General features: G+C 31.1%; 1 protein-coding gene across 1 annotated transcript; it reads left to right on the top strand.

Annotated features, from left to right (window-relative positions):
• The first annotated feature begins 8,342 nt into the window (after nt 1-8,342).
• LOC108998916 (protein ORANGE-GREEN, chloroplastic-like) lies at nt 8,343-13,137 on the top strand. The gene is made up of 8 exons (XM_018975681.2): nt 8,343-8,636; nt 8,740-8,854; nt 9,777-9,893; nt 10,064-10,150; nt 10,464-10,540; nt 11,757-11,884; nt 12,315-12,451; nt 12,835-13,137. The coding sequence occupies exons 1-8, from the start codon at nt 8,419-8,421 to the stop codon at nt 12,910-12,912; spliced, it is 957 nt and encodes a 318-aa protein (XP_018831226.1). The 5' UTR covers nt 8,343-8,418; the 3' UTR covers nt 12,913-13,137.
• Nucleotides 13,138-13,752: the final 615 nt, after the last annotated feature.

Here is a 13,752-nt window from a genome sequence, read left to right as displayed (position 1 = left end):
GGACAGGGACACTCACCGACTTTAAATATTGGTGCCCATACATGACTGAAGGGAAGGAATCTATAAATGAGGCCATGTCGCATTAATGAGGTAGAATAAACTTAGAGAAAAAGGTATGCTGCATTCAATGTGACCCGGGGCTCGGTATGCACGATGTGAGTCCTCGTGTCAAAGACAAGTGCCCTGAATACCAGGCGAAGGCCATACCGCATTAATGAAATGGAGAGAACTGTGAGGAGAGGGCACCCTACATTCAATGCATCCCGGGGCTCAGTACGCTCAACATGAGGCCCTGTGTCAGGAGTAGTCACTATCAAACCTAAATGTCCTGTAGCAAGGCAGGTGGGCAACATGAGTATCTGATCTCATACATAGCGACACCCCACTACCATGAAGGCCAAACCGTTGGGTATAAATAGACATCATCCGCAATCAATAAGGAGGTTAACTTCTACATACGTTCTTACTACAACTTTCATTAAGATATTATCTTTCCCTCATCAAGACCAAAACTAACTTGAGCGTCGGAAGTATCACAGACCCCAAGCTTACTGTTCACTATTTCTGCAGGACCGGTCGTCGAGCCCCAGTAGCATGGAGTTGCCCAAGCTGCAAAACATGAGAAATTGTGCAAATATAAATACAAGAAAACATACAGTAAAATAAATAAAAGAAGACCTATCAATTGTGCATAATCAACATTTGGAACCTGCGATGTTCAATGAGAGAGAGTATTGAAAGATGAGTCCAAAACCTGAGTGTACAAAGAGAGATTTTCTAGAGAGAGAAATGGCAAAAAAGAAAGAAGAGGAAGAAGTGTAAAACCTGAGTGTGAGTTTGTTCGGTCGGTCGACTTCGCCTGTGGCGCGAGCAGGTGATATGAGGGGCAAAGATGGGCATAAAGCGGGGGAGGGCAAAGAAATTTGAAATGAGTACTGGAGTATAGGATAGAGACGAGGGCGGGTAAAACGTGTGTTTTGCTTTTTTTAAAAAAATAAAAGCAATGTCACAACCAGAAATTACGATTTGAAGGCCTCAGAAAATATAAATATTCACTATCTTAGACTCTTAGTCCAGATAATCATGCGATGTCGGCAAAAATATTAGTCATCACCGGCCTCAACTTAAATATAGGAGAAAGCAAAATAGTATTCGAGTAGTGTTAGGTTGTCGGCCAGTATTGACAGCTGGCCATGCAGCCGAGCACACTTCTCTTTTTTTTCTTTTTTTATTTTAAAATATTTTTAAAAAATATATAAATACATTACTTCTTTAACTATTAAATAAAGAAAAACTATTTTTATAAAAAATTAAAATATATGAAGTATCAAAATGTGGTGTCAAAGTAGTTTTTTTCATAATATTTACACCTTTTTTGATAAGTAAAATAGTATTTATACCTTTATGAACAAAGCCAACAATTAAGAAATAGTCACATTCTCGAAGGCTATTACCATTCATCCGCATCAGAACATAAAAATATAACAAAAGATGTAATGCAGTTTGTAGATATCCCAAAATATTAAAATTATCGAAATACTAACATTGTTTAGAGAAACACTGACACGATAAGAGTATAACCTCCCATTTCGATTTTGAGATAAAATGATATAGTTTTAAATGAAAGTTAAATATTAAATAAAATATTATTATAATATTATTTTAAAATTTAAAAAATTGAATTAAAATTTAAAAAAATTAAATTATTTATTATATTTTATGTATAAATTTAATAAAAATTATAATGATAAAATAAAATGAGATGAATTAAGATTATTTTTCAATCTAAATGAAGTCTAAAAGTAAATTAATTGAAAAGGAAAAAAGGGAAGAGAGGTTACTCAGTCGTGGCATTTAAAGTTGTAGGTTCGATTCTGCCAGCATAGAATTCTTCACCTTAAAACCTCAGAAGAAGGAGCTTTTGTTGTCCTATTGACTCCAAGAATTTTAATTTCCTATTATTTAGAGCACTAATATTAATTTTTCTATATGCATATTTAAAATTATATTTTTTAAAAATTGATTTGTATATAAAAAAAACTCTCACATTAAATTATATATATTTGAATCAAATCATAATAAATTATTTTTATTTTTTTAAATTATTATTTTTATATATTTTACAATTAGCACCATGTGCTCAAAAATATTAATTTTATATATCTAAATATTACCAATTTCATATATCAAAATGACCAATTTTATCAATAAATATTAAGATATATTAAAAAATATTTTATATCAACTTAATACAAATTTCATATATTAAAATCATCTTAATATAATTCCACAAAATTGATTTTAAAGGATAGGAGAGAGAAAAAATAGTAAAATAATATTTAGAGAGTGAATAATATTTGTTTAAATTTAAAGAAATATTATTTATAGCTATGCAAAATTTTAAAGATGTGTAATCTAATAATGTATATCAATTTAAAGAGATGTTATGTAAATATGAAATGAATATGAAGACGCATGAGTCATTGTCAATGCTCTGTCGTATTCCGAAAAACCAAACAGACAATTATTTGAAGTGAAGAAAAAATAGAGACAGAAAAGTGATGAGCGAGATCGCTCCACCAGAGAGCGTGGTGGTCTACACGCAAGGCTTTCTCCCAATTAAAACAAGAGAAAACTCCGCGCTTCTGTATGTTGATCTTCGTTTTAGCCACCCGCAAAAGCACGTGCGTAGGAGATGGGAAGAGATGCTGTCGTCGCTGTGAACATCTTGTGCAGAGGAGAATGGACAGCGCGAAAGGTTGTGAATTTATAAGGATTTGGCCTTGCCGAATTGCAAAATGATACGTGAACGAGTGAAGGCCCGTTGTTTTTTTTTCTTTGAAATAGAAGACTTTTCCAATTTCAAGTTTATATTTCAAGTTTTTCCGCTTATTAAAAAAAATAAAAGAGTTATTATATTCTCTAATCTGTCTGAATGTAACGTACATAATTTACATCACTTAAATAATAAAATTTTATTTATAATATTAAAATTTTAAAATTTATTTTTTAAATTAAATTAAATTAAATTATATAAATACTTTAATATGTATGTAAGGAGATTTCTCTCTCACTAAAAAGTTTAGTGGGCATTTATTCAAGAATAATGGGTTAAATGAAATATTCTTCTATGTATTTTAAACTAAATTTTTTTAATTATTTTATTTTAAATGTGATTTATTAAAATAAATTAATGACATGATTTTAAGATTTTGTAATATTTCTCTTAAACTTTCTAATTTTATTTATTCAAAAAATAATTCAATTATTTTGTATCGTTAGATTGATGGGTGAAAAATTATCTAGATAGATCTTATCCATTCATTTGCTTTCTTGCGAAGGAAGAATCGCAAAGATCAAAAAGCCTTTGCCCCTTCTCCAAGCCTTCGGTCATAAAGTCAAAATGGGTAAAAACAAAAGCATATCCCCTAAGTCCCCCCCAAAGCCGCCGGTCTCACCCAAGAAAGAAAGAGAATACTTCATCTCTCTCTTTCTCCAAGAAAGCCATAGCCGACGCCCACCTTCCTCTCTTCTCATCTTCATGAAATTATAAAGTTCCTCTCATTTCTTTCAAACTTTGTAACTCCATAACAAGTGAACAAGAAAAACATTTTCCCTTCATCCTCTTCAAGCCGTAAGGGTGCAAATCAATCAGTTTGGCATGGTGATGGACCCATCATTTTCTCGGACCAAACACCCATAGGGACCGATTCGTTCAGTCCAAGCTAATTATTTTTTATTTTTTTCTTTTTTAAACTCAATTAATAAAAAAATTTATTTAAAATAATAAATTAAAATTAAATGACTCATTAATGTGAATTATGTAATTAACTCAATAAAAAAATATTTTATATAGTCAATGATAATAAATTATATGAAAATTATATTATTAATTTATATGATTACTATATAACTAGCTAATTGATATTATATATTAGTTATTTAATAAAATATTAACAAGTGTTAATAACATATTTAAAATTTTATATTGTTAATGATGATAAATTAGATAAAAGATTACATAATAAATTGTACAATTATTATATAAATAATATATATATAAAATCTATTTTTATTTTTATTTCTCATTCGTTCCGATTCAGTTCAGGGTGGAAAAATTCTTGACGGGGACCAGACAAAAACTTTTCAGTCCTCCAAAACATGGATCGAGATCGACTGGTCTAAGTCTCGGTCCGGTTGGTTTCTCCGATTTGGACCGATCGTTTATCACCCCTACCAAGCCGTACGAGCATACTCCCTCCATACCTATTTTCGAGTTTTGTTCAAAGCTTATTTTCATCTTCCAAATGGGAAAATCTCGAAGGTAATAAACTTTTGGTTCACTTCCTAGCATGATTTCCATATGGGTTTCAAGTTTCACTATTTACTTCACCTAATGATGTTTAGTTTTGGGGGTTAAAACAGTGCCATCGTTTTGCTCTTCATCTACACAGTCATACTACTAATTGGTCCTCTATCTTGTCTCTTGAAAGAAGTTAAGAGCTTAAGGTAAAAACTCTAACTTGATCCATTTGATTTAATGTGATTTTAGAAGCCAACTAAGTTGTTTTAGATTGTAATTTGGTATGGTTAATTTCATGGCTTGCAATAAGTATGTATGCCTTGTTTTTTGCCCAAACCGAATGGTATTATAGTTATTTTAACATGTATTTTCTTGTATTTTGAAAATTGTGTGTTGCTATTAAACTTCGTTTAATTATAGGTGATGTTAATGTGATTTTAATGTGTATATGTAGGAACCATGTGTCTTGTGTTGAGTTTCGGTTTAGAGGTTTTGCTTGGTTCCTTGTAATTTTTGTAACTTACTTTTAAAATGTATTATGTGGGTAAAGCATAATCTTGGGTGTTTAAAGGTTTTAAAGTTTATTAAATGGGTAACTTTGTTATATTTTATGCTATGTTTAATTTTAATGGGATATGCTATTTAAACTGTTTAATATTGCTTGTGTGATTAGATTATAGCATAGTTGGTTTAGGTATAGGAGATTAATTGTACATGATATATTATGATATGTGAAGTTGTCCAAGTACCCCTAAGCCCATGTCATGCCACGTTTTGATGTAAAAATAACTCATTTATGTTATCCCTCTTTTGGTTAAATTCGACCTAACCCAAAAATCCAAAATATTGATAAGTTAACATTTTTATAATGAGGGACCATGAGTTGATTTAAAGGGCATGTTTCCTAAACTTGTTTAACCTACTTGAGATGCCTAAATCTATTTTAAAATCCATTGTTAAGCATTTCTAGATTTGATCTCTTAGGTTGTGTTTGGATATTGAAGTGAGTTGAGTTGAGTTGAGTTTAGATAATAAAATATTATTAGAATATTATTTTTTAATATTATTATTATTTTAGAATTTGAAAAAGTTGAATTGTTTATTATATTTTGTATTGGAATTTGAAAAAGTTGTAATGATGAGTTGAGATGAATTTTGTAACCAAACTCACCCATGTCCATAACCTAAGAAGACTTGAGTTATTGGAACTTAATCCAAATAAATAAGAAATACGACGCTAACAATGTGTATTATACACACTAGTTTATAAATATAAATTTTCAAAATAATTATACTAAATATAGTTCTAATATGTGCAATTCTTGTACAGTTTTTTTAAAAGTAAAGTCATAGTAACAAAATGAGTTTTTTCATATTAATCTCAACACCGAATTTACATAATTTTTTTTCTAAATATTACACAAAATTGCACATCTTAAAGCTGTATAAATTATTTTCTATTTTCAATCTATATCGGTGTCAAAACTGTCTACTTGTTTTTTAAGTAAAACTAGCGAGAGATGAAAATATTTTTCTACGGTGCATATTTAAAAATTATCTCAAATTATTTTATTTTATTTTATTTTTTATGCTTGGTTATTGTACAAAGTCGAATTTGGGCAGCACTTCCTTCTCTTTAACTATATTAGTGTTGCTACTTTGTCGCCTCTATATGCACACTCGGTGAACCGTCCAGTGCAAAATGTTGTTTTTTTTTTATATATATATATTTCAAATATTTTTTAAATATATTTAAATATTTTAAAAAATAAAAAAATAATAATACACTAATAGTTACTTCCTTAACCGTTAAGAATAAAAAATAAAATTAAATATATGAGCGGTCAAAGAGGCATACTAGTATTATTCTTAATGTATATATATATCTGGCCTATACTTAAAAGCACCTATAATTTACTGTTCATCAACAGTGATAAACAGTAAAGAAGTTTTATTTATTTATTTATTTTTTTCGCATGGTTTTTTGCCGTTTGTTGCTGTTTATAAACAGTAATTATGAACAGTTTTGTTTTGTTTTTTTTTTTTTTTCATGTGTTTGTTTTGTTTTTTCGTTTCTTTTTGGGTTTATCCGTGTGAATGTTAATGTGCAATGTAATACCACAATCGTGCATGAGGAATGAGAGAGGAAAAAAAGAAAAATAGGAAAAAATATTGATTTTTAAGTTTTAAATTCCAACCCTTAATCTTTAATCTTCAAATTTAATCTAACGGTAGAAGTTTAAATATTGATTTAAACTAACATAAAATAGATAATTAAATTTTAAATATTATATCATACACTTAAAATTAACTTCAATTTATAAAATACTAATTTCTCATCATTAAATAAAAGATAAAATTTTACTGAATATTAAATAAATGATGAAATTTTGTTAAATATTTTTAAAAAAATATAACAATATAAATAATTAGAGTTTTAACATAATTTAAATATGATATTATTCTTAATTAACTAAAAAGAATTGCTACAACTAATGAAGAAGTAGCCTAAAAATATGTCTTAAATGTGTATTTCACTTTTTTATTTTTATTTTCCTTTTTTTTCATGTATTTTTTTAATCATCATAAATATTTTTAAAAAAATAAAAAATTCACAAAATTATTAAAAAAACACTTCTTCAATCACTAGATAAAAAAAATTAAAAAAAAAAAAAAAGGCAAACATCCCTTGGACATTACCTACTGCTAGTATATTTAGAAGCCCACATGGGAACATTCATTTCAAACTTGAGGTATATTTGGATAACTTCACTCGTTTATACCATAAAGTTGACACAAATAATCCCATAACAAAATTATCTTTCAAATAATTGTGTGAAATGTTAATGCTTTTTCAATCTAATGGTATTCGTTCTCCTCCGTGAGTGACATCTCGAAATTGAATCCCTATATGATTATGGCCTGTTTAGGAATATAATTATTCTCAGGTATTTATATATATTCTCAAATATTTCATTTTCAAATATCACTAAAATTTATAATGTATTTTAATTTTAAATATTTAATTTTTCATCTAATGATTACTTAATTATTACAATTTTCTTAAACTTTTAAACAAAGCACAAAAATAATACAATTTATTCAAATTTTAAAATAAAATTATATTTATATAATATTTAAATTATTTGTATTCAACTTTTATTTCTTATTTTCTAAAATTCAATAAAATATATCACCTCAAACTATTTATATACTATTAACAAACTATTTTTTTATAACAAATATATATTATTTGTATCCAAACGAGGCATATATCTCAACATCTTATATATACAAATTAAAATTGTGGATAATAATTAATATAATTCTGCAAGGATTCGGTACCTACTACAATAATACATTCAGAGAATGATTTATTTTATTTCTTGCGTCTCAACGAGAATTAAAGAATATTATTACAAATTTGTAATATATGTGTGGTTTTAAAATGAAAAAAATCAAAAGGAAAAAAAAAAAAAAAATAAAGATCACAAGCGCGGGTTTTAGGAATCTGAAAGGATATGTTTTGTCATTTACAGCAGAGACATTAAAAACGAATACATCATATTAATACATTATCCAAATGAAAGACAAAAAGAATGGCATCGATATTATCCAAAAGAAAAAGAGAATACTTTCCGAAACGAAAGATAGAGACATTATTATGCGATTGAGTTTTGCTACTCATAAATTGTATCTACTTATAGTAAAATTTATTATAATTAAAAAAATAAAAATATTAATAATGCAATCCACCGTTCAAAACGTCCTACTCTCCATTTTTCCAAAACAAAAAAACAGAATAAAAACCAACCAACAACCTCGTTGCACGTGGCAATATATCCATGCTTTATAAATTTTGTTGACAAGTTTTTTTTTTTTTTTTGAATTTTATAAGAAAATACATGCGCCATGAAAAATATGTTTATGCTAAAATAATTCAAGATATATTTTATTTTATTTTATTTTATTTTTCTCAAAACAGAACATGCATCATGCATGCGTTCCTTAATAATTTCTCGTAAAATGACAAACAAAAATATACCCCAATATTCTTAACTCCCTACTCCACTGCACTCAATTACCCAAGTTCGGGCATAGAGCAAATTGAGAGGATGCTCTGTTCGGGTCGAGTGTTGGCGGTCTCGCACCATATAAACCCGCCATTTCCGTACAGCTTCCCTCACCGGAGCGCGAGGTTTCGACATGTAAAGCTCGTGCTCGACTCGAGATGGCGATCCAGGGTCGCCGATCCCGGCTCGTCATCTTCTTCTTCTTCATCTTCTTTTAATGCCTCCATTGATTCCGATCCTACTGAGAAAAAAACCGCCGGGTACTCTCTATTTGTTTCCCTCACCATTCGAGATGCATATTTTTATGGGTTTGGGCAAAATATATCGACTGATTACTTTGATCCGCTTTGTCCTTGGATTCAGATTCTGTATAATAGAAGGGCCGGAAACAGAGCAAGACTTTGTCGCAATGGAATTACAGGAGATCCAGGATTGTATTCGGAGTCGTCGGAACAAAATTTTCTTGCATATGGAGGAGGTGAGTGAGAATCCAACGGATACTCTCTTTCCCTTTCCCAAGGCTGACTGGTTTGATACATAAGCTTGAATGGTTGTTTGAGCTCTCAATTTCGCACAGTAGCAAATTTCTTGGATAATATTCCTGTTCCTTGTATACTGGTTAAGAAATCTATTCGATCAAACCGACTTTATACTGGGTAGACTTGAAGCCTTAGAAAGGACGGGGAGAGGAGAAAGGGAAGGTTTCCCTTCGGATGTTTGGCCCCATCCCATTTCCAGTTTCTTTCTTTCTTTTTTTTTTTTTTTTAATAGATTAAACAAGAGTAGGACCAAAATTCCATGAGTCACTCTCGCGTACCCTCCCTCTGCGTCGTATTTCCCAAAATTGTATTAAGTTGACACACATCATTCTTATTTACCTAAGATTGATTATCTTAGTTACTGATTCGGCCTTTCTAAGTGCTTCTTTAGCTTTCTCATTTTCTTTTTATTTTTAACGTTTTTTGTTCGTGTCTTTAAAAAGCGTTGTATTTATTAATTTTCATTTTTTGTCGTTCTGAGATTCATCGTGCCCTTTAGATGTTTTAAGGCCTGTTTATTATCCCTTCCCCCCCGCTCTCTAGCCTGCCTTAACATTTAGGTTTACCACCACTTGTCTGTATTGTGTGATCAGGCTATTTCGTTGTATAATACGTTTATTTGTTGTCTGCCATACCCTTCTGCTCGGGGGGAAGTCTTAACTGTTGTTTGTTAAGTCTTAGCTCGATATATCTATCTCCATGTTTAGCTCCACCTTTCCAACCATAATTAATACGGTGCAGCATCCTATTTATTTAGCTCGATAAAGTCCAAATAATGACTGAGAATAAATTTCATGTTTTATACTTTCATTGTTATCCAATGAGATTTAATTTCTATTGAAATGCTTCTACAATTCGTAGGTTCGTAGGCTGAGAATACAACAGAGAATTAAAAGTGCAGAACTTGGAATTTTAAAGGAAGCACAAGAGAATGAACTTCCTAATTTTCCATCATTCATTCCATTTTTGCCTCCTTTGGTGAGCTTTTTCACATAGGGTAACATTCTTATGGTGAATACATTTTCCAATAAATTTAAACCTATTTTACCCCATTTAAAATTTTTGTTTTCTTGATTTATAGACAATTAGAGCTATGTTCTCCTTCAAGATGTTGATCATGTCATAGGTAATCAATATATTGCCTGCAGAGTTCAGCAAACCTTAAGCTGTATTATGCCACCTGTTTTTCTCTTATTGCCGGGATTATCCTTTTTGGGGGCCTTCTAGCACCCGCTGTAAGTTATCTGTGCACTAAATCTTAAGACTGATTTAACCAATGCTTCATTTTATTTTTAGTGTTAAAAGGATATTTTATGTTAAATGCCTGGCTGCTATATTTCTCAAGTAAATTATACTGGCTGGGCTTAATTCTTATGTAGGCCATTATATATGTATTTATCATAAAGAGAGGACAGGGCTTCCAAGAAAATATCAGAGAATATTATCAAGAGAAAATTAGGACCCATATCGAAAAGTCGTGGTTCTTTGGGAAACATGCTTTTGGTTTCTTAATTTTATAATCTCCTAATGCTTCCCAACATCTTTCAGTTGGAGCTTAAATTGGGGCTCGGAGGCACATCATATGAAGATTTTATCCGAAGTGTGCATCTTCCATTGCAGTTGAGGTACATATCTTGTTCTCTCTTACCAGACAATTTCCTGTTTTGATTTGCAACTGCCTGTTGAAATATGGGAATTTTTTCCATGAGAATGTTCAAGACCCTAAAACTACTGCCTCGAGGCCACATATTTTGGTTTAGAAACTAGACTCTCCATCCTACAAATCAATTTATTTTCCAGTTGAATTTTTTTTCTTTGAGCCAAAATTTGAAACTACCTTGATCCCAAAATGTTTGTCTACCTTAGAAAAGAGAGTAGTTTTTTGAAAAAGTTTAAGTAGGGAAAATTATTGAAATTGTGCCTATTGACTTTAAAAGTTGGGCCACACCCCTTGGTGAAAAATTAGCGATTTAACCAGTTCCGTATAGGGAAACTTCCGAGGGTGCGGTGCATGGGACCGGGGTTTACTCTGCAGGGGTGGGTCCGAAGGGCCCTTCGGTCCCTGCCTTGGAAAGGTTCCCCAACATAAAAAATAATATAAAAAAAAAATGGACAATATATTGGAATATCCAAACTGAAGACCTTACAAACAATATGTCAATATGTGAAGAAAGGAGTCACCTCTCTGCTAGATGTAGTTGTGATTAGTTGTCTTGTTCAGCGGTTTGAACTTCTAGTTAGCTCCCTTTTAAGTTTTTCTTTTTGATGCACTCACTATCTTTATCTAACTTGGGAAATGATGAAATTACATCACTTACCAATCGCTACTGTAACAAAAATCTGACATTCATGAACTTGCATATTTTTGGAATATATTTTCAATTTGAGAAAAGTTTATTGGAGGCGATAAAATAAGAGAGTTAAGCATATTACGTGTTTTCCATTATCCTTTATGCATTATTCAGATAGGGGAAAAATGATTTATTGTTAATAGTAGAGAGTGTTTGTTGGTTATTATTCTAAGCTAATCCTTTGCCCAAAATTCTTACCTAGATTGGGGACTCTGAGAATACTAAGTACCACCTGTTTTGTGTATGACACCTAATTTATTTTTAAGTCAAAACTTCAAACTTTGTAAAATTGGATTTCAGTCATCTGGTAGGCATGGGCCGAATTTGGAACTGAAGCAACTGTAATTTACAGAGATCTGGAAATTGTCGACGTTCAGTCAAAATGAACCCCATGTAATCCATGTTTATTTGAATATATTGTAAATGATGGTCATACACTGCTTTTTCTGTAGTTTCTTTATTAATCAGCTTTCCTGTCACATAACTGCAGTCAGGTTGATCCCATTGTGGCATCATTCTCTGGAGGAGCAGTTGGGGTCATCTCAGCATTGATGGTGGTTGAAATAAACAATGTAAAACAGCAGGAGCATAAAAGATGCAAATATTGTCTTGGAACTGGTATCAATGTTGGAATCTCTTCTTTTTTGCTATTGTTTTTTATATCCATATTTGAGATGGTTTTGCTAAATTATACTTGAGCAGGTGTGGAGACTCATACATTTGTTTGGGGGCAGGTCTCCCCATCGAAATTCGAAACTTTTAAAGAAATTTGGATTATTGCAAAATTTAGAAAATTTTTGGGCATTAATCTGATTGTGCCCACTTAAAATAAGGTATCAAATTATGGCTTCTTATTTGAATAAAAGATAAAATTGAAATTAACTGAACATTCGTTTTTTCTTCCTGTTAACCAAACCGTACGATTGATTAAATTGTTTGGTGACACTTTGTGATTGAATAGAGCAATTGCTTGGGTTTCATGCCCGAGAAGAGGATATGTACCTGTTCAGGAAATTTACTCTTGATCTTTTCTAATTGGTGGATGCAGGATATCTTTCTTGTGCTCGCTGTTTAAGCAGCGGAGCACTAGTTCTTATCGAAACAATATCAACAACCAATGGTGGAGATCAGCCTGTATCACCATCTAAAACAGAAAGATGCTCGAATTGTTCAGGATCTGGAAAGGTTGGACATCTAACAACTGGTTCTAATATTTTTGGCGTCAATTGAATGAGAAATTCAATATATGTAGATATTTCATTGTCATTTCTCCCCAACGCTTCAGTGTTCATGGCTGATATGCATATGGGGGAACAGCTCCTTCTTGAATTCAAGACGTAGAATTTCAGCACTATATTTTGTATAGGTATCGAGGATATGATGCTGGACATTTTAGCATAAAAGAAACCTCGTTATATGGCCCCACTAATGAAGGGAATCAAACGACTTATAGAAGTTGAAGTTTCTACATTCCCCAGTTTTTTCCTCTGTTTAAGCTTTAAATCTAGAGAACAGATGCAAGTTTCAAACCATCATTTCCATTTTAACACTTGTTTTTAATTCGTCAGGTTATGTGCCCCACGTGCCTTTGTACCGGAATGGCTATGGCTAGTGAACATGACCCTCGGATTGATCCCTTTGACTAAGAACTGCAGCCTGCATCGTCATGGGCTGCCTCTCTTGTACCATACTTGGCATTCCGACAACACAATCGTAAATATTTCTGTATATACAAACAGCTTAAGGAAACACGTGAACATCTGTGTACCAACGAATTGTAGTCTCCCATTGATGCTCAGAAGCATCACAGTAACTGTATTTGTTGATAACAAATCTATTTTTGTATGTACAAAAAGCGGCGGAGTTCAGCATTTTCTTCTCTGTGAAAGTATGGGTAAACGAAAGGAGAGGAAAACTTTTTTCAAACCGCAACAAATAATAGATTTGTATTTCTCATTGTAAGTTTATCAAAATAATAATAATAATAATAATTATAAAATAGATTTGTACTCTTTCGTTGTTTCTTCTTTTCTGCTTCCCTTATATCAAACAACACCAGTGTTTTACCTTTTATTTTTATTATCATTAGCAAACCATAGAGCTTTTCAACACGTAGAGAGATGGGGTAATGATATATATTAGAGGCAATGTTCCCTTTAAGTCTGGATCAATGTCGTGAATACCTTATATCTTAAAACCTGCATTTACATGTGTAACACAAATTTACAACTCTATCTTAATGCATTAGGTATAACTTCCAAATGCCAAGTCTATCTTATATCATATTTTCATTCGTAAACAAAGAAGAATAAGAAACCGTAAATGACGACAATATCCTTCAAACGTATTACAGTTTCACTATCATTTTGAGCCTTTTGAAAATTACCCAGTTTACCACATTTTTTGGCAAAATAAAATAAATAAAAATAATGTTATTCATTAGTATACCCGTAATTTTTAAATATAATGTTTTACCCTCTTCCATT

Source organism: Juglans regia, chromosome 11 (assembly GCF_001411555.2).
Source record: "Juglans regia cultivar Chandler chromosome 11, Walnut 2.0, whole genome shotgun sequence".
Lineage (NCBI taxonomy): Eukaryota > Viridiplantae > Streptophyta > Magnoliopsida > Fagales > Juglandaceae > Juglans > Juglans regia.
Note: the sequence above shows the minus strand (reverse complement) of the source record. Positions and strands in the feature narration are given on the sequence as shown.